The sequence below is a fragment of the Oncorhynchus mykiss genome, chromosome 7 (assembly GCF_013265735.2).
Source record: "Oncorhynchus mykiss isolate Arlee chromosome 7, USDA_OmykA_1.1, whole genome shotgun sequence".
NCBI lineage: Eukaryota > Metazoa > Chordata > Actinopteri > Salmoniformes > Salmonidae > Oncorhynchus > Oncorhynchus mykiss.
In genome coordinates, this window is record NC_048571.1 from 84,878,295 (window position 1) to 84,900,641 (window position 22,347).

At 46.8% G+C, this 22,347-nt stretch overlaps 1 protein-coding gene across 3 annotated transcripts in view; it reads right to left on the reverse strand.

The window, feature by feature from the left end:
- Positions 1–22,347, reverse strand: part of LOC110529055 (E3 ubiquitin-protein ligase RNF123) — a 262,366-nt gene that overhangs the window by 33,964 nt on the left and 206,055 nt on the right. For all 3 annotated transcript variants that reach the window (XM_036984248.1, XM_036984250.1, XM_036984249.1), the window contains exons 35-36: positions 12,520–12,701; positions 597–691 (exon numbers count right to left, since the gene is read on the reverse strand). In XM_036984248.1, the coding sequence (XP_036840143.1) occupies positions 597–691; positions 12,520–12,701 (277 nt within the window). The remainder of the gene's footprint in view (positions 1–596; positions 692–12,519; positions 12,702–22,347) is intronic.

Below are 22,347 nucleotides of genomic sequence, written 5' to 3' on the forward strand. Positions count from 1 at the left end.
ATTATATACTCAGTGATGTACTGGCGGTGGCCTGCTTTGACTCTATAGTCAGGAAGGTACTAGAGTGTAGTATAGTGTAGTATAGTATAGTATAATATACTCACTGCTGTACTGGCGGCCTGCTTTGACTCTATAGTCAGGAAGGTACTAGAGTGTAGTATAGTGCAGTATAGCGTAGTACAGTGTAGTATAGTGTAGTGTAGTATATTGTAGTATAGTGCAGTATGGTGTAGTATATTGTAGTATGGTGCAGTATAGTATATTGTAGTATAGTGTAGTATTATATACTCAGTGCTGTACTGGCGGTGGCCTGCTTTGACTCTATAGTCAGGAAGGTTCTAGCGTGTGGTATAGTGTAGTATATTGTAGTATAGTGTATTGTATTGTATAGTATATTGTAGTATAGTATATTGTAGTATAATATAGTGTAGTATATTGTAGTATGGTGAAGTATAGTGTAGTATATTGTAGTATAGTGTGGTATAGTGTAGTATAATATACTCACTGCTGTACTGGCGGTGGCCTGCTTTGACTCTATAGTCAGGAAGGTACTAGAGTGTAGTATAGTGTAGTATAGTGTAGTATAATATACTCACTGCTGTACTGGCGGCGGCCTGCTTTGACTCTATAGTCAGGAAGGCTAACATCTGTTCCACCTTCTGCTCTTCCTCCTCGTGGATGTAGTCTGTATCTGCATGGGAACGACACAGCTTCCAGTTAGGAAACGACACAGCTTCCAGTTAGGAAACGACACAGCTTCCAGTTAGGAAACGACACAGCTTCCAGTTAGGAAACGGCACAGCTTCCAGTTAGGAAACGGCACAGCTTCCAGTTAGGAAACGGCACAGCTTCCAGTTAGGAAACAATACAGCTTACAGTTAGGAAACGACACAGCTTCCAGTTAGGAAACAATACAGCTTCCAGTTAGGAAACAATACAGCTTCCAGTTAGGAAACAATACAGCTTCCAGTTAGGAAACAATACAGCTTCCAGTTAGGAAACAATACAGCTTCCAGTTAGGAAACAATACAGCTTCCAGTTAGGAAACAATACAGCTTCCAGTTAGGAAACAATACAGCTTCCAGTTAGGAAACAATACCGCTTCCAGTTAGGAAACAATACAGCTTCCAGTTAGGAAACAATACAGCTTCCAGTTAGGAAACAATACAGCTTCCAGTTAGGAAACAATACAGCTTCCAGTTAGGAAACAATACAGATTCCAGTTAGGAAACAATACAGATTCCAGTTAGGAAACAATACAGATTCCAGTTAGGAAACAATACAGATTCCAGTTAGGAAACAATACAGCGTCCAGTTAGGAAACAATACAGCGTCCAGTTAGGAAACAATACAGATTCCAGTTAGGAAACAATACAGCTTCCAGTTAGGAAACAATACAGCTTCCAGTTAGGAAACAATACAGCTTCCAGTTAGGAAACAATACAGCTTCCAGTTAGGAAACAATACAGCTTCCAGTTAGGAAACAATACAGCTTCCAGTTAGGAAACAATACAGCTTCCAGTTAGGAAACAATACAGCTTCCAGTTAGGAAACAATACAGCTTCCAGTTAGGAAACAATACAGCTTCCAGTTAGGAAACAATACAGCGTCCAGTTAGGAAACAATACAGATTCCAGTTAGGAAACAATACAGCTTACAGTTAGGAAACAATACAGCTTCCAGTTAGGAAACAATACAGCTTCCAGTTAGGAAACAATACAGCTTCCAGTTAGGAAACAATACAGCTTCCAGTTAGGAAACAATACAGCTTCCAGTTAGGAAACAATACAGCTTCCAGTTAGGAAACAATACAGCGTCCAGTTAGGAAACAATACAGCTTCCAGTTAGGAAACAATACAGCTTCCAGTTAGGAAACAATACAGCTTCCAGTTAGGAAACAATACAGCTTCCAGTTAGGAAACAATACAGCTTACAGTTAGTTGTAGGTACAGTTGGGAAACAACACAGCTTACAGTTAGATGGAGGTACAGTTGGGAAACAACACAGCTTACAGTTAGATGGAGGTACAGTTGGGAAACAACACAGCTTACAGTTAGATGGAGGTACAGAGGAGGAGGGACAGGAAAAAGAGGAGGGACAGGAGCAGGAGGACTGAAAAACAGCTACTCTCAAGGCCATCAGACTGTTAGGCTGCACTTTAATAAATGTACTAAATGGATTTAATAAAAGGCATCACTAGTCACTTTAAATGACGCCACTTTATATAATGTCTACATACCCTACATTACTCATCTCATATGTATACACTGTACTCTATACCATCTACTGCATCTTGCCTATGCCGCACGGCCATCGCTCATCCATATATTTATATGTACATATTCTTATTCCATCCCTTTAGATTTATGTGTTTAAGGTCGTCCTTGTGAATTTGTTAGATTACTAGATTATTATTATTAGATATTACTGTACTGTCGGAACACAAGCATTTCGCTACACTCGCATTAACATCTTCTAACCATGTGTATGTGACAAATAACATTTTATTTTATTTGAGAAGGAGGAACAGGAGGGGGGGGACAGGAGGGGGAACAGGAGGCGGGGGGCAGGAGGAGGAACAGCAAGGGGCGGGGAGGAGGAAAAGGAGGGGGAGGGCAGGAGGAGGAACAGGAGGCGGGGGGCAGGAGGAGTAACAGGAGGGGGAGGGGGGGCAGGAGGAGTACCAGGAGGGGGAGGGGGGGCAGGAGGAGGAACAGGAGGGGGGGGCAGGAGGAGGAACAGGAGGGGGGGGCAGGAGGAGGAACAGGAAGAGGAGGAGGGACAGGAGGAGGAGGGACAGGAGGGACAGGAGGTGGGACAGGAGGAGGAGGAATAGGAATAGGAGGAGAGACAGGAGGAGGAGGGACAGGCGGAGGAGGGACAGGAGGAGGAGGAGGAAGGAGGAGGAGGGACAGGAGGAGGAGGGACAGGAGGAACAGGAGGCGGAACAGGAGGAGGGGGGATAGGAGGAGGAACAGGAGGAGTAGGGACAGGAGGGGGGAGAGGAGGGGGGACAGGAGGGGGGAGAGGAGGGGGGCAGGAGGAGGAGGGGGGACAGGAGGAGGAAGAATAGGAACAGGAGGAGGAGGAATAGGAACAGGAGGGGGAGGAATAGGAACAGGAGGAGGAACAGGAGGAGGAGGAGGGACAGGAGGAACAGGAGGAGGAACAGGAGGAGGGACAGGGAGGAACAGGAGGAGGGGGATGGACAGGAGTAGGAACAGGAGGAGGAGGAGGAACAGGAGGAGGAGGAGGAACAGGAGGAGGGACAGGAACAGGAGGGGGGACAGGAGGAGGGACCGGAGCAGGAGGAGGGACAGGAACAGGAGGAGGGACAGGAGGAGGAACAGGAGGAGGAACAGGAGGAGGGACAGGAGGGACAGGAGGAGGAACAGGAGGAGGAACAAGAGGAGGAACAGGAGGGACAGGAGGAGGAACAGGGGGGACAGGAGGAGGAACAGGAGGGACAGGAGAGGGAACAGGAGGAGGAGGGACAGGAGGAGGAGGAACAGGAGGAGGAGGAACAGGAGGAGGAGGAACAGGAGGAGGGACAAGGGGAGGAGGAGGAGGAACAGGAGGAGGGGCAAGAGGAGGAACAGAAGGAGGGGCAAGAGGAGGAACAGAAGGAGGAACAGGAGGAGGAACAGGAGGAGGAGGAGGGACAGGAGGAACAGGAGGAGGAACAGGAGGAGGGACAGGGAGGAACAGGAGGAGGGGGATGGACAGGAGTAGGAACAGGAGGAGGAGGAGGAACAGGAGGAGGAGGAGGGACAGGAGGAGGGACAGGAGGAGGAGGAGGAGGAAGAGGAGGAGGAGGAAGAGGAGGGACAGGAGGAGGGACAGGAGGAGGAGGAGGAACATGAGGACGAGGAGGAACATGAGGACGGGGAGGGGCAGGAGGAGGAACAGGAGGAGGAGGAGCAGGAGGGGGAGGAACAGGAGGGGGAGGAACAGGAAGAGGAACAGGAGGGGGGACAGGAGGAGGAGGAGCAGGAGATACAGGAGGAGGAACAGGAGGAGGGGGAGGAGGAGGAGGGACAGGAGGAGGAGGAGGGACAGGATGGACAGGAGGGGGGACAGGAGGAGGGACAGGAACAGGAGGGGGGACAGGAGGAGGGACAGGAACAGGAGGAGGGACAGGAACAGGAGGAGGGACAGGAGGAGGAACAGGAGGAGGGACAGGAGGGACAGGAGGAGGAACAGGAGGAGGAACAGGAGGGACAGGAGGAGGAACAGGAGGGACAGGAGAGGGAACAGGAGGAGGAGGGACAGGAGGAGGAGGAACAGGAGGAGGGACAAGGGGAGGAGGAGGAGGAACAGGAGGAGGGACAAGAGGAGGAACAGAAGGAGGAACAGGAGGAGGAACAGGAGGAGGAACAGAAGGAGGTGGGACAGGAGGAGGTGGGACAGGAAGAGGGACAGAAGGAGGAGGAACAGGAGTAGGAGGGACAGGAGGAGGAGGGACAGGAGGAGGAGGGACAGGAGGAGGAGGAACAGGAGGAGGAGGAACAGGAGGAGGGACAGGAGGAGGAGGAACAGGAGGAGGAGGAACAGGAGGAGGGACAGGAGGAGGAGGAACAGGAGTAGGACAGGAGGGGCAGGAGGAGGGAGGACAGGGGGGGGGGCAGGAGGAGGACTGACTGGCAGCATGGCCATTGAGAGAGATAGAGAGATTTTCAAACATGTTTGAAGTGGATAAATGGCCATCAGCCTCCTCTCCTCTTCTTTCTTCAAGTGGCTGCTGTGTGTTTAATGCTGCGTACCATCTGAGACGCTCATCTATAATGTATTACTGTCCGCCTGGCTGGTCGACTGTCTTCACAGAGGCAGGAACCTGTCCTTCAGTTCAGCACATGACTGAACAATAAACATGGTCTTTGTTCGGGAAATTCTACTATTATCATCATCATTCATAAAATCAATATTTATTCAACCTTGAGGATTTGAAGAATTCCTCTGTGTATTATTAATTTGTGGTTCCACCATCATCACCCAGAGCCAACCTTAAACCCTAGAACCAAGCCCAGAGCCAACCTTACCCCCTAGGACCAAGCCCAGAGCCAACCTTAACCCCTAGAACCAAGCCCAGAGCCAACCTTAACCCCTAGAACCAAGCCCAGAGCCAACCTTAACCCCTAGAACCAAGCCCCGAGCCAACCTTACCCCCTAGGACCAAGCCCGAGCCACCCTTAACCCCTAGAACCAAGCCCAGAGCCAACCTTAACCCCTAGAACCAAGCCCCGAGCCAACCTTACCCCCTAGAACCAAGCCCGAGCCACCCTTAGCCCCTAGAACCAAGCCCCGAGCCAACCTTAACCCCTAGAACCAAGCCCAGAGCCAACCTTAACCCCTAGAACCAAGCCCAGAGCCAACCTTAACCCCTAGAACCAAGCCCAGAGCCAACCCTAGAGCCCAGAGACAAGCCCAACCGAGAGCTAAGCCCAGAGCCAACCCTAGAGCCCAGAGACAAGCCCAACCGAGAGCTAAGCCCAGAGCCAACCTTAACCCCTATAACCAAGCCCAGAGCCAACCTTAACCCCTATAACCAAACCCAGAGCCAACCTTAACCCCTAGAACCAAGCCCAGAGACAAGCCCAACCCGAGAGCATAGCCCAGAGCCAACCCCAGTGAGAAAGCAGAGCCACAAGGACTGTTTTCATAAACAAATGACAGAGGGAGAAAGGGGATGAAGGAGAGAGGGGGAGGTGGGGGGTGCTGATGAAAATAACCCATGTTAGCAGCAGCAGCTGATGGGACAGAGGCGATGCCTCCCGCCACTAACCCTCTTCCTCCCCTCTCTGCTTGTGACCTTGGCCATGTCCTTGCCACAGTGCATTTAGGTGGAACATAGCAAGACACAGAGGAAGTATATATACATATACTGTCAGGTTTCTGAAGGGTTGGGGAGTAGGGCAATAATCACTCTGAACCAGAGATCCACATTCTTCAAAGTATACCCTTCGACTTAATCCATATTTTGTTATGTTACATCCTGAATTCAAAATGTATTCTATAGATGGGGGGAAAAAACTCTCACTCTCACACTCCATAATGACAAAGTGAAAACATGTTTTCAGACAATTTTTCACACATTTATTGAAAATGAAATACAGAAATATCTTCCATATTAATATTCAGACCCCTTTTGCTATGCCACTCCAACTTGAGCTCAGGTGAATCCAAGTTTCATAAGATGCCAATACAACTTGACTGGAGTTTGGACATTACTTAGAGATAAAAAAAACACCTGTCTATATAAGGTCCCATAGCTGACAGTGCATGTCAGAGCAGAAGCTATTGTCCGAGGAACTGCCCCAAAGATCTACAATATATAATTGTGATTATGCATGTCTGGGGAAGGATATGAAACCATTTCTAGAGTGTTGAAAGTTTCCAAGAGCACAGTGTTCTCCATAATTTGGAAATACCCAGACTCTGCCTAGAGCTGGCCGTCCAACCAAACTGAGCGACTAGGCAAGAAGGACCTTGGTTAGGGAGGTTAGGGAAGAACCCAATGACCACTGACAGAACTACAGTTCCTTGGCTGAAATGGGAGAACCTACCCAGAAGGACAACAGTCTACAGCACTTCATCGATCTGGGCTTCATGGGAGAGTGGCCAGACAGCTGAGAAAAAAGGCACGACAGCACAACCAGAGTGAATTTGCAAAAAGGCGCGTGAAAGATTCAGAGAATAAGGCAGAAAATATGCTGTGCTCTATCGAGTGAGAAAATGTAACTATTTGGCCTGAACCAGGCACAGCTTATCCCCCCATTTCACACCATCCTTTCCCCTGAAGCATGGTGGTGGCAGCATCATGCTATGGGGATCATTTTAAGCGGCAGGGACTGGGAGACTGCTAAGGATAAAGGGAACAACGAATGGAGCCAAATACAGGCAAATCCTTAATGAAAACTTGCTTCAGCGTGCAAATGACCTTAGACTGGGGGCAAAGATTTGTATTCCAACAGGACAATGACTCCAAGCATACAGCCAAAGCAAAGCTGAAATGGCTTCAGAACAAGAATGTATTATTTATTTATTATTTCACCTTTATTTAACCAGGTAGGCTAGTTGAGAACACCTTTATTTAACCAGGTAGGCTAGTTGAGAAGACCTTTATTTAACCAGGTAGGCCAGTTGAGAACACCTTTATTTAACCAGGTAGGCTAGTTGAGAACAAGTTCTCATTTACAACTGCGACCTGGGCCAAGATAAAGCATAGCAGTGTGAACAGACAACACAGAGTTACACATGGAGTAAACAATTAACAAGTCAATAACACAGTAGAAAACAAAGAGAGTCTATATACATTGTGTGCAAAAGGCATGAGGAGGTAGGCGAATAATTACAATTTTGCAGATTAACACTGGAGTGATAAATGATCAGATGGTCATGTACAGGTAGAGATATTGGTGTGCAAAAGAGCAGAAAAGTAAATAAATATAAACAGTATGGGGATGAGGTAGGTAAAATTGGGTGGGCTATTTACCGATAGACTATGTACAGCTGCAGCGATCAGTTAGCTGCTCAGATAGCAGATGTTTGAAGTTGGTGAGGGAGATAAAAGTCTCTTCAGCGATTCTTGCAATTTGTTCCAGTCACAGGCAGCAGAGAACTGGAACGAAAGGCGGCCAAATGAGGTGTTGGCTTTAGGGATGATCAGTGAGATACACCTGCTGGAGCACGTGCTACGGGTGGGTGTTGCCATCGTGACCAGTGAACTGAGATAAGGCGGAGCTTTACCTAGCATGGACTTGTAGATGACCTGGAGCCAGTGGGTCTGGCGACGAATATGTAGCGAGGGCCAGCCGAGGTCGCAGTGGTGGGTGGTATAAGGTGCTTTAGTAACAAAACGGATGGCACTGTGATAAACTGCATCCAGTTTGCTGAGTAGAGTATTGGAAGCTATTTTGTAGATGACATGGCCGAAGTCGAGGATCGGTAGGATAGTCAGTTTTACTAGCGTAAGTTTGGCGGGGTGAGTGAAGGAGGCTTTGTTGCGGAATAGAAAGCCGACTCTAGATTTTCTGAAATTTTTCTGAAATGTTTCCTTCTCATTTTATCTGTCATAGTTGAAGTGTACCTATGATGAAAATTACAGGCCTCTCTCATCTTTTTAAGTGGGAGAACTTGCACAATTGGTGGCTGACTAAATACTTTTTTTGCCCCACTGTATATTTTACCTCTTGGTGATGTCATTCGGAAACATAATGGTAACTTTCACCTCTTTGCTTCAATGAAACATGGTGAAGCCCCAAAATTGCCCTCCCTGGAAGCCTGTGTTTCAGACATAAGGAAGTGGATGGCGGCACATTTTTCACTTGTAAACTCAGACAAAACAGAGATGCTAATTGTAGGTCCCAAGAAACAAAGATATCTTCTGTTGGATCTGACAATTAATCTTGACGGTTGTGCAGTCGTCTCAAATTAAACTGAAAGACCTTGGGCGTTACTCTGGACCCTGATCTCTCTTTTGACGAACATATAAAGACTGTTTCAAGGACAGCTTTTTTCCATCTACGTAACATTGCAAAAATCTGAATATTTTTGTCCAAAAAGGATGCAGAAAAGTTAATCCATGCTTTTGTCACTTCTAGGTTAGACTACTGCAATGCTCTACTTTCCGGATACCCAGATGAAGCACTAAATAAACTTCAGTTAATGCTAAATACGACTGCTAGAATCCTGACTAGAACCAAAATATTTGATCATAATAGTCCAATGCTAGCCCAGGGGTGTGAAGGTGAACGGAAAGGCACTGAAGCAACAAACCACCCTTGCGGTCTCTGCCAAGGCCGGTTCCCCTCTCTCCACTGGGATTCTCTGCCTCTAACCCTATTACAGGGGCTGAGTCACTGGCTTTACAGGTGCTCTTCCATCCTGTCCCTAGGAGGGGTGCGTCACTTGAGTGGGTTGAGTCACTGACACGATTTTCCTGTCCGGTTTTGAGCCCCCCTCGGGTTCGTGCCGTGGGCTACACTCAGCCTTGTCTCAGGGTAGTAAGTTGGTGGTTGAAGATATCCTTCTAGTGGTGTGGGGGCTGTGCTTTAGCAAAGTGGGTGGGGTTATATCCAGCCCGGTTGGTCCTGTTTGTTTGGGGGTCTAGGGTCAGTCTGTTATATCTGGAGTATTTATCCTGTCTTATCCGGTGTCCTGTGTGAATTTAAGTATGTTCCCTCTAATTCTCTCTATCTCTTTCTCTTTTTTCTCAGATGACCTGAGCCCTAGGACCATGCCTCAGGACTACCTGACATGATGACTCCTTGCTGTCCCCAGTCCACCTGGTTGTGCTGCTGCTCCAGTTTCAACTGTTCTGACTGTGGAATGGAAACCTGACCTGTTCGCCGACGTGCTACCTATCCCAGACCTGCTGTTTTTGACTCTCTCTCTACCGCACCCGTTGTCTCGAATGATTGGCTATTTAAAGCCAACGGACATTTACTCCTGAGGTGCTGACCTGTTACACCCTCTACAAACACTGTGATTATTATTTGACCATGCTGGTCTTCTATGAATGTTTGAACATCTTGGCCATGTTCTGTTATAATCTCCACCTGGCACAGCCAGAAGAGGACTGGCCACCCCTCATAGCCTGGTTCCTCTCCAGGTTTCTGCTTTTCTAGGGAGTTTGTCCTAGCCACTGTGCTTCTACATCTGCATTGCTTGCTGTTTGGGGTTTTAGGCTGGGTTTCTGTACAGCACTTTGTGACATCAGCTGATGTAAGAAGTGCTTTATAAATACATTTGATTGATTGATTGACTGACCTTTAAGGTTGTGGAAAACCAGATTGTATACCACAGAGAATACTATAGACATCAAGAAAGCCAGTCAGTTGATTATTGACAAGTTTTTCCAACACTTTTGATAAACCGTGGCTGCCTTCCAAGCAATGGGAACCTCCCCAAAGAGGAGAGAAAGGTTAAAAAGGTCAGAGATAGGCTTGGCGATGATAGGGGCAGTAACCTTAAATAGGAAATCGTCTTAACCATTAGACGATTCAGGAGTTGCATCTCGGACTCAGTGACCGCCTGCAGGGAGAAACTTTGTAGAGGGGCAGTGGATAAAGGGGGAGGAGCATCGGGGATAGTCACATTAGAAAGGGCGGGGAGATTAAGAAATGTTGGACCTTTTCTTATTGGTCTATTAACTAAGGCAGGCCAAAACTCCTTCGCACCAAAACAGTATTTTCAAGCAGATATTACATTAAAACTGTCATCATAATTTAAAAAATTTCACAGCATTATTCCAACGACAGAGTGTGTAAATATATATATATATATATATATATATATATATATATATATATATATATATATATATGTATATATATATATATATATATATACATACATATATACAGTAAAACACAGCAAAAGCGAGTTTTTGACTGCACTAGGCCTTTAATTGAATTGAAAATCCTCAGATTGGCAGGCATTGACCAGCTGCTAGCTAACAGAGTGGCATGGGACATATACATCCTCCACACACTGTGTTTGAGTCCCAAATAGCACCCTAATGCCGATATAGTGCAGTACTTTTGACCAGAGCCTGAGGTAATGTATTTGGAATAGGGTGCCATTGGGCACTCACACACGGTCTGATTAATACAGCTAATGTAACACCTGCCCCATGGAGGTAGGATATAATGAAGATGGAAGGGGGGGGGGGGAGCGAGAGAATCACTACCTCATCACAGTACTGATGAGAGCCGTCTCCGTTACCCTCCAAAACACCGGAGCCCAAGCTGTTACCGCCAGGACCTCACAGAATTACAAGACACTTCTGTGAGGGACCTCATTTATCATGTTCTCTTCTCTGCTCTCTCTTATCTCTCCTCTCCGTCGCTCTTCTTCTCCTCCCTCTCACTCAGAACCTAGTACACAAATGAGCCATCCAATTACGTCAGATGGCTTTGCTAGCCTAGTGGAGCACACTTCCTCCCTCTAAAATCCGCTCGCTCTAATAAACTCTGAAAAGACCCTGGGGGGTACTGGGTCCCTCTCATTTCACCTCTCTCTCTGAGTTTGAGAGGAGCTTATTTTCATAAGAGATGAATAGTCTACTGACTGAGGTGTACACTGTACTGCTCTCTGAGTTTAAATCATAAAACCAGGATGAGAAGAGTCCTGATTGACAGCAACTAGCAACTTGGTGATTAGTTTAAAAGTTAAAAAAAAAAAATATATATATATATATATTTTACCTTTATTTAACTAGGCAAGTCAGTTAAGAACAAATTATTATTTACAATGACGGCATACCCCAAGCCAAATCTGCACGACGCTGGGCCAATTGTACCCTATGGGACTCCCAATCACGTCCGGATGTGATACAGCCTAGATTCGAACCCAATCACTTCCCGGATGTGATACAGCCTAGATTCGAACCAGGGTCTGTAGTGACGCCTCTTGCACCGAGATGCAGTGCCTTAGACCGCTGCGCCACTCGGGACCCCTATGTTCTAGTGTAGTAACAACATGTGGATGCTGCTGAGGGGTTTAGGGATTTATCTCTGGAGGGAGAGAGGCCTCTGGAGGGAGAGAGGCCTCTGGAGGGAGAGAGGCCTCTGGAGGGAGAGAGGCCTCTGGAGGGAGAGAGGCCTCTGGAGGGAGAGGGGCCTCTGGAGGGAGAGAGGCCTCCACTCCTGTGTTGTCTTGGCTTTGTGCTTAGGGTCGCAGTCCTGTTGGAAGGTGAACCGTACTGACGTCCTGAGCGCTCTGGAGCAGGTTTTCATCAAGGATCTCTGTACATTGCTCCGTTCATCTTTCCCTCGATCCTCATCTCCCAGTCCCTGCTGCTGGAAAACATCCCCACAGCATGATGCTGCCACTACCATGCTTCACCGTAGGGATGGTGCCAGGTTTCCTACTGAGGTGACACTTGGCATTCAGGCCAAAGTGTTCAACCTTGGTTTCATCAGGCCAGAGAATCTTGCTTCTCATGGGAGACAGGATCAAGGCAAAGATGAAAGGAGCAAAGTACAAAGAGATTCAAACAAAAACCTGCTCCAGAGCACTCAGGACCTCAGACTGGGGCAAAGATTCACCTTCCAACAGGACTGCGACCCTAAGCACACAGCCAAGAAAACGCAGGAGAGGCTTCAGGAAAAGTCTCTGAATGTCCTCGAAGAGGCCCAGCCAGAGCCTGGACTTGAACCCGATCAAACATCTCTAGAGAGTCCTGAAAATGGCTGTGCAGCGACGTACCACATACAACCTGAGAAACTCCCCATTCAGCCAAAGATGCTTCAACAAAGTACTGAGGGTCTGAATACTTTATGTAAATGTGGTATTTCAGTTTTCTGCTTTGTCATTATAGGGTATTGTGTGTAAATGGATGAGGGGGGGAAAAAAGGCTGTAACCTAACAAAAATTGGAGATCTCAAATAAAAATTCTGAGCAGTGTAGGGTAGTTCCTTTCGAATACCTAACAGACAGCCAGCTGACGGGCGGACGGACCAAAGGAACAGACAGACCGACGGACTAACAGACAGCCAGCCAGAGAGATGTACTCACAGGCGTGCAGGGAGAAGTGTTTCCGTTCTGCGGGGGCTGCAGCAGGGTCTCCTGGGTGTACTGCGGGGGTTTGGGGGAGCACTGCTGCAGCCGGAGAGGTCTCTCCTTCCCCCAGGAGGTGCTGGATGGAGTGTAGCTGAAAGCACGGATCAGACAACAGCACCGAGGCCGCACGCGACACCCTGAAGAGACACAGAGGACACGTTAAAGCAGACGCTCACTAAAAACCAGAAGAACTAGTGTCATTGGTCAGACTCCACAGTTTCCCCATTATGGATAGTGCAGAATTACTTGGCAAGATCGTTTCAACATTGAGAACATTCAAGGTGTTTTTTGAACTCCTCTTCCTTTCACACAGTGCATCAGAACTTGAAAGATGAATCTCAGCCAAGACAGGACACATCTTTCATGTAACCCCAGTGTGACTTCTTGTTCCTGTGAAGACTTCCTGGAAAATAGTAACAACCACATATCGGCGCTGACTTTATAATAAAGTCCTGTCAACCGACGTTGTACTCTCTCTCTCTGAGAGCTCACTATCTCTGCTGCTCCTCCTCAGCTGGTCTACACAGCTGTTCAATCACTGGTCTCGACATTCACTCCCTGGTCTAGTTCCCTGCTGTGGTTCTCAGTACCAGACTATTTCTCTCTCTCTCGCTCACACACAGCAGCCATACTCACACAGCCATACAGCTAGCTACTCAATCAGCCATACAGCTAGCTACACACACAGTCATACAGCTAGCTACTCACACAGCCATACAGCTAGCTACTCACACAGCCATACAGCTAGCTACTCACACAGCCATACAGCTAGCTACTCACACAGCCATACAGCTAGCTACACACACAGCCATACAGCTAGCTACTCACACAGCCATATAGCTAGCTACTCACACAGTCATACAGCTAGCTACACACACAGACATACAGCCAGTACCCAGTACTGGCACTGTGTCCATGATGCAAACACTGGAAATAGATGATGTAGACTAGACAACAGGATAGTTCAAAGCTTTTCTGTTTGTACAGTCCCCAGACTAACTTCTAACTATGCCCCTAGACAACATGGCATTAATATTCCACAGATGGGGAGGAAGCTGACAGGGAAGTTAGAGGGAAGAACACAAGCGGAGTTTCCTCTGTGCAGGAAAAAGGGAGTGGAAGTGAGTTGGAATACACACACAGTAACTGATGCCTGGTAGCACGGCTGGAGGATGAGACTGAGGCAGGACCAGTCCTGTCAATCTGACACAGACAGACAGACAGACAGACAGACAGACAGACAGACAGACAGACACACAGTAACTGATGCCTGGTAGCACGGCTGGAGGATGAGACTGACAGACAGACAGACAGACAGACACACAGTAACTGATGCCTGGTAGCACGGCTGGAGGATGAGACAGACAGACAGACAGACAGACAGACAGACAGACAGACAGACAGACACACAGTAACTGATGCCTGGTAGCACGGCTGGAGGATGAGACTGACAGACAGACAGACAGACAGACACACAGTAACTGATGCCTGGTAGCACGGCTGGAGGATGAGACAGACAGACAGACAGACAGACAGACAGACAGACAGACAGACAGACAGACAGACAGACAGACAGACACACAGTAACTGATGCCTGGTAGCACGGCTGGAGGATGAGACAGACAGACAGACAGACAGACAGACAGACAGACAGACAGACAGACAGACAGACAGACAGACAGACAGACAGACAGACAGACAGACAGACAGACAGACAGACAGACAGACAGACAGACAGACAGACAGACAGACAGACAGACAGACAGACAGACAGACAGACAGACAGACAGACAGACAGACAGACAGACAGACAGACAGACAGACAGACAGACAGACAGACAGACAGACAGACAGACAGACAGACAGACAGACAGACAGACAGACAGACAGACAGACAGACAGACAGACAGACAGACAGACAGACAGACAGACAGACAGACAGACAGACAGACAGACAGACAGACAGACAGACAGACAGACAGACAGACAGACAGACAGACAGACAGACAGACAGACAGACAGACAGACAGACAGACAGACAGACAGACAGACAGACAGACAGACAGACAGACAGACAGACAGACAGACAGACAGACAGACAGACAGACAGACAGACAGACAGACAGACAGACAGACAGACAGACAGACAGACAGACAGACAGACAGACAGACAGACAGACAGACAGACAGACAGACAGACAGACAGACAGACAGACAGACAGACAGACAGACAGACAGACAGACAGACAGACAGACAGACAGACAGACAGACAGACAGACAGACAGACAGACAGACAGACAGACAGACAGACAGACAGAAATGATACCAAAAGTGTGGTAAATGTAGACATTTTAGAAAAGGGACAGTATAAAACAAATCACAATGAAGAAAGGCCTATTGAAATGACTTATAACTAACTACTCATGAAGAATATTTACAACTTTCGTTATTTAAAAAACAGAAAATATACTATTAAAAAAAACAAGTGAAAAATATAATATATATGATATTTGGGCCATAATCGCCCAGCCCTAACATGATGGGTAAAAACAGTAAGATATCATTAGCCAAATGGACCACACCTGGGTGTTGTGACTCGGTTAACAGATGGCCGAGGGATATAGGGAGCAGGGGAGAGAGACCAGTGAAGCACAAACATTGTAAATACCACCAATATTTATCTTTCCCGACGATTCACACTACAACTATTTGCACATTGTTTAAACACACTATATAGCTGATAATATAACACTTAAAAATTTATATATTTTTTTTAAACCTTTGTGAGTGAAATGTTTTCTGTTAATTTCTAAGTTTTTGTTTCTTCTCACTTTTGTTGGATAATTTCACTTACTTTGGTAATTTGCTAATAAAGCTCCTTGAATTGAATTGAGGAGAGAGGGGAGAGGAGAGAGGGAATCGAGAGAGGAAAGAGAGAGAGAGAGAGAGAGAGAGAGAGAGGAAAAAGAAAGAGAGAGGAAAAAGAAAGAGAGGAAAAAGAAAGAGAGAGTGTCAAAGATCTCAGTATAACAAGCTGAGTCGTTGATCAGTCAAAGATCTCAGTATAACAAGCTGAGTCGTTGATCAGTCAAAGATCTCAGTATAACTGAAGCTGAGTCGTTGATCAGTCAAAGTCAAGAAAGGGAAGATAGTGGAGGGGATTCAAATAGATTCCTTCCCTCCCTCCTCTCGCTCTCCCCCAACACTCCTCCCCTTGTGCTTCCTGTAAGTAGCAGCATCATGTTATGGGTATGCTTGTCACCAGCAGGGAATGGGGAGTTTGTCAGGATTGAAAGGAGCAAAGCCCATGTAAAGAAGGTATTCTGAAAAACAAACCCGGGGACAGAGTTTTGTTACACACATTTGAATGCCAAAGACACACCAGAATGGCTTTCCAAGACGTGCCGAGTGTTCCTGAGTGGTCCATTCTCAGTCCTGAATTTAATTTGCTTGAAAATCAGACAAGGTTTGAATATTGCTTCCCATTAATTATTTAGAGCCAGCACACAAACACAATGTTTTGTTCTGGGTTGATGGTGCCGGAGGGAATGGTGTCCGTTTTCTCACTCGTCATCCCCCTTCCATCTCTCTTCCTTCAACTCCATCTCTGCATGTTGGTCATTCCTTCCATCTGGTGATTAACATGTCTTCTCAGAGAGAGAGAGAGATGCTAGAGTGCAGTGTAGAGTAGATCAATGGGCCAGAAAAATGGATCATTGTTGGTAGGATAGTAACACAGGGAGGTCACGTGTCAGCCATGTCACGCCTGCACACATCTTACAGACGTTAACAGATCTTTATGATAGAGAGAAGATAAATCCCTTTCAGTGTCGATACTACAGTCTGTTCAAATCAAATCAAACTTTATTGGTCACGTGCAAACGGTACAGTGAAACGCTTACTTGCTAACTCTCCTCAACAATGCAGTACAACATCAATCAAGAATCAAATGGCAAATATAAAAGTCAGAACAAGCAGTAATACAACTAGTATGAGAAGTATATATATATATATATATATATATACACACATCTCTCATACTGTATATTCTATGTCAAATTATGAAGACAGCCGTGGTATATCAGACTGTATAGCATGGGCATGACAAAACATGCTCAAATTACATTGGTAACCAGTTTATAACAGCAATAAGGCACCTCTGGGGTTTGTGATATCTGGCCGATATACCACGGCTAAGGGCTGTACCCAGGAACTCTGTGTTGCGTTGTGCGTAAGAACAGGCCTTAGCTGTGGTATATTGGCCATATACCACACCCCAGAGGCTCCTTACTGGTTAAGTAGCCTAAAGTGAGTAATGTAAAATTACTTGTGTCTGTACTGCTGTCTGTATTGTCTGTCTGTACTGCAGTATATTGGCAGTGAAGCTGGAGGTGACAGCTCAGACTATCTGTACTGCATTATATTGGCAGTGAAGCTGGAGGTGACAGCCCAGACTGTCTGTACTGCATTATATTGACAGTGAAGCTGGAGGTGACAGCTCAGACAGTCTATTTTCTCTCTCTAGGTTCTTCTATTGTCACAGAAAGCTTCATCTTCTTTTTCAGACAAGATGATCTACTTTTAACCAAACCAGTTTGGTTGTTTCTGCCCTTCTGTAAGCATAGAGGTTGGTCTTGAAACAAAATTGGAACCATTCTTCCAATGCCTGTGAGGCGGGGATTATAGGGCATGTTATTCCAGACGATCAAAAGGAGACAAAACGGTGGATACCATCAGCGCGCACACACACACACACACGTCATGTTGTTCTCGTCACTGGACTCCTTTGATACACAAATACACACCAATATGACATCACATCAGCATATTTGACACACACACACACACACACACACAATGACACATCCCATCAGCACATGACACACACACAATGACACATCCCATCAGCACATGACACACACACACACACACACAATGACACATCCCATCAGCACATTTGACACACACACAATGACACATCCCATCAGCACATGACACACACACACACACACACACACACACACACACACACACACACACACACACACACACACACACACACACACACACACACACACGCCACGTCCCATCAGCACGACTAGACCGTGACCTTCTCTGTTGTCAGATTGTAGCCGACCAGCAGACAAAAGACACGATTTCTCAAAATAACAACAAAAGAAGATTGATTCATGAGAAAGAAATGTTTCAGAATAATTACCACAGTGAATCGATGTGACAAAAGAGTTTAGAAAACTGTCCATTGTGTACTATGTACTGTCTGTCTGTGTGTGTGTGTGTGTGTGTGTGTGTGTGTGTGTGTGTGTGTCTGGCTTGGAGTCATAAATGTAAAAAAAAAAAATGCAGTCTTTTGTCAAAGTTGTGTTCTATCAAGACAGGGGCATTGTAATGCATCTCCTTTTAAACTACACAATATACAGACATCTTAATGAACAAATAACACACACGCACACACGTGGATTCTTCATCTACTCCCACACTGTCTTCTATCTCTTCAGTACTTTCAGACGACAACGATTCAATCTACCCTCCGTTTTCAAGCCCCTTTTCATATAGTCACTAGGTACACAAACCAGCGTTTCATCCAGCATCTCTCTCTGCATATCGAGACGTTTCCACCAATGTGTCTCAGCCAGACAGAACGAGAGCCCTCGGGGCCTCAGAGGTTAGTAGCTGTAGTAATGAGCACCATGGAGTCTTCAGAGCTTCCCTAGCCCGATCTCTGACCCCTCGCAGTGTCATCACAAGGAGGCAGGCAGAGCCAATCCAGCACCACTGTTTGCAGGCAAACAGATAAGAGGTAGTGTTAACCCTAGGGGTTTCCTCTCTCTGTCTGCTTCCTCTTCTCTCTCCATGTCTCACTCTCTGTCTCCATCTAGCATATCTATCTCGTCTTCATTTCTTCTACTCATTGTATTGTTTTTTTTTGTACGATGGGGAATTGAATTGGCCGAGGGACCAGTTTTCTACAACAACGACCTTTAGGACGGATGACAAAATGCTAGAGAGTTTTTCCTAGCCACCGTGCTTCTACACCTGCATTGCTTGCTGTTTGTGGGTTTTAGGCTGGGTTCCTGTACAGCACTTTGAGATATCAGCTGATGTACAAAGGGCTTTATAAATACATTAGATTTGATTTGATGGTCTTCTGTGACATTTCATTTTGTAGGAAGCTTAGCGCTGCTATTGAACCAGAGAGGAAAACTGTCCAGGAACGTATCATACAAAATAGTCCCACTCGGATTATTTATCAACTGCCAGGGAATAGGTAAGAAAAATCATTAGCTTCTCGTGACAGAAGACAAACGCCAGCACTGTTGTTGTTGTCATCCTTCAAACAGTGTCTTTTAACTTCTGTCCAGGTGCCTGAGCTAAAAGGAGCGATTAACTTGGCTGGTTTTCTGAAACTACTGTAGGTAAACACTGTAGGTAAACACTGTAGATAAACACTATGTATACACTGTAGGTAGACACTGTAGGTAAACACTGTAGGTAAACACTGTAGGCACCACAGTGCATTGGGAAAGTGTTCAGACTCCTTGACCTTTTCCACCTGTTGTTACGTTACAGCTTTATTCTAAAATCGATGATTTGTTTTTGCTCATCAGTCTACAAATAACACCCCATAACGACATCACAACACCCCATAACGTCATCACAACACCCCATAACGACATCACAACACCCCATAACGTCATCACAATACCCCATAACGACATCACAACACCCCATAATGAAAAAGCGAAAAGTTTTATTTATTTATTTATTACAAATAAAAAACTGAAATACCTTATTTACAAGTATTCAGACCCTTTGCTATGAGACTCGAAATTGGGCTCAGGTGCATCCTGTTTCCATTGATCATCCTTGAGATGTTTCTACAACTTGATTGGAATCCACCTGTGGAAAATTCAATTGATTGGACATGATTTGTAAAGACACACACCTGTCTATATGTCCCACAGTTGACCGTGCATGTCAGAGCAAAAACCAAGCCATGGGGGGGGTCGAAGGAATTGTCCGTAGAGCTCCGAGACAGGATTGTGTCAAGGCACAGATCTGGGGAAGGGTACCAAAACATGTCTGCAGCATTGAAGGTCCCCAAGAACATGGAAGAAAATAGAAAACGTTTTAACGGAAGACGTTTGGAACCACCAAGACTCTTCCTAGAGCTGGCCACCGGGCCAAACTAAGAAATCGGGGGGAAAAGGGCCTTGGTCAGAGAGGTGACCAAGAACCCGATGGTCACTTTGTCAAGGCTCCTCTGTGGAGATGGGAGAACCTTCCATAAAGACAACCATCTCTGCAGCCCTCCACCAATCAGTCCTTTATGGTAGAGTGCCCAGACAGAAGACACTCCTCCGTAAAAGGCACATGACAGCCCACTTGGACTCTCATACCATGAGAAACAAGATTTTATGGTCTGATGAAACCAAGATTGAACTCTTTGTCCTGAATGGAACGGTCTGCCTACCCATGTCAGAGACGCAAACTCTGTCTCAACCTTTAAGTCTCTACTGAAGACTCATCTCTTCAGTGGGTCATATGATTGAGTGTAGTCTGGCCCAGGAGTGGGAGGGTGAACGGAAAGGCTCTGGAGCAACGAACCGCCCTTGCTGTCTCTGCCTGGCCGGTTCCCCTCTTTCCACTGGGATTCTCTGCCTCTAACCCTATTACAGGGGCTGAGTCACTGGCTTTACTGGGGCTCTCTCATGCTGTCCCTGGAGGGGGTGCGTCACCTGAGTGGGTTGAGTCACTGATGTGGTCATCCTGCCTGGGTTGGCGCCCCCCCCCCCCCCCCTTGGGTTGTGCCGTGGCGGAGGTCTTTGTGGGCTATACTCAGCCTTGTCTCAGGATGGTAAGTTGGTGGTTGAAGATATCCCTCTAGTGGTGTGGGGGCTGTGCTTTGGCAAAGTGGGTGGGGTTATATCCTTCCTGTTTGGCCTTGTCCGGGGGTGTCCTCGGAGTGGGCCACAGTGTCTCCTGACCCCTCCTGTCTCAGCCTCCAGTATTTATGCTGCAGTAGTTTATGTGTCGGGGGGCTAGGGTCAGTTTGTTATATCTGGAGTACTTCTCCTGTCCTATTCAGTGTCCTGTGTGAATCTAAGTGTGCGTTCTCTAATTCTCTCCTTCTCTCTTTCTCTCTCTCGGAGGACCTGAGCCCTAGGACCATGCCCCAGGACTACCTGACATGATGACTCCTTGCTGTCCCCAGTCCACCTGGCTGTGCTGCTGCTCCAGTTTCAACTGTTCTGCCTTATTATTATTCGACCATGCTGGTCATTTATGAACATTTGAACATCTTGGCCATGTTCTGTTATAATCTCCACCCGGCACAGCCAGAAGAGGACTGGCCATCCCACATATGCTCTCTCTAATTCTCTCTTTCTTTCTCTCTCTCGGAGGACCTGAGCCCTAGGACCATGCCCCAGGAATACCTGACATGATGACTCCTTGCTGTCCCCAGTCCACCTGACTGTGGTGCTGCTCCAGTTTCAACTGTTCTGCCTTATTATTATTATTCGACCATGCTGGTCATTTATGAACATTTGAACATCTTGACCATGTTTTGTTATAATCTCCACCCGGCACAGCCAGAAGAGGACTGGCCACCCCACATAGCCTGGTTCCTCTCTAAGTTTCTTCCTAGGTTTTGGCCTTTCTAGGGAGTTTTTCCTAGCCACCGTGCTTCTACACCTGCATTGCTTGCTGTTTGGGGTGGGTTTCTGTACAGCACTTTGAGATATCAGCTGATGTACGAAGGGCTATATAAATACATTTGATTTGATTTGATTTGAATGCCAAGCGTCACGTCTGGAGGAAACCGGGCACCATCCCTACGGTGAAGCATGGTGGTGGCAGCATCATGCTGTGGGGATGTTTTCCACCATCCCTACGGTGAAGCATGGTGGTGGCAGCATCATGCTGTGGGGATGTTTTCCACCATCCCTACGGTGAAGCATGGTAGTGGCAGCATCATGCTGTGGGGATGTTTTTATGCGGCAGGGACTAGGAGACTAGTCAAGATCGAGGGAAAGATGAACGGAGCAAAGTACAGAGAGATCCTTGATAAAAACCTGCTCCAGAGCGCTCAGAACCTCAGACTGGGGTGACGGTTCACCTTCCAACAGGACAGCGTTCGAACTTCAACCCGATGAACATCTCTGGAGAGCCCTGAAAATAGCAGTGCAGGGACGCTCCCCATCCAACCTGACAGAGGATCTAAAGAGAAGAATGAGAGGAACTCCCCAAATACAGGTGTGTAAAGGGTCTGAGTACTGTGGCAAACCTCTTCAAGGTTAGGAGGGTTTGTCACAAATTAAGTGAGAAACTGTCACCAAATCACCCCAGAATGAGAGTTCTTTCGAACAGGACAGTACCTGTGTGTTTGTTTCTCCGTCCTGGTCCACCCAGGCCGTAGGCGAGGTCAAGGATAGCAGGGTTCGGTACACGAATCGGGTTCTCGGTAGGTCCAGGTCCAAACGCCAAAAGGTAAATCCAAAACAATCCAGCTCATACATGGTAAATCCAGCCAATCTCTATCGTCTTTTCCTCTATTGTTCATAGATCCTTCCAGCCCTCTCTCTCTCTCCCTTCCTGGTTTTTCTTGACCCTTTATCTGTGGGTCGGCTCCACCTTCTGAGGGTTCCCCTTGCTTCTGGGACTTGTAGTTTTGGCAGTCGGCCATTTAGTGATCTGTAGTTATGATCGGGTGGCCATTTTAGTGATCGGGCAGAGCCCGTTTATTAGTTCTGCTCTCATAT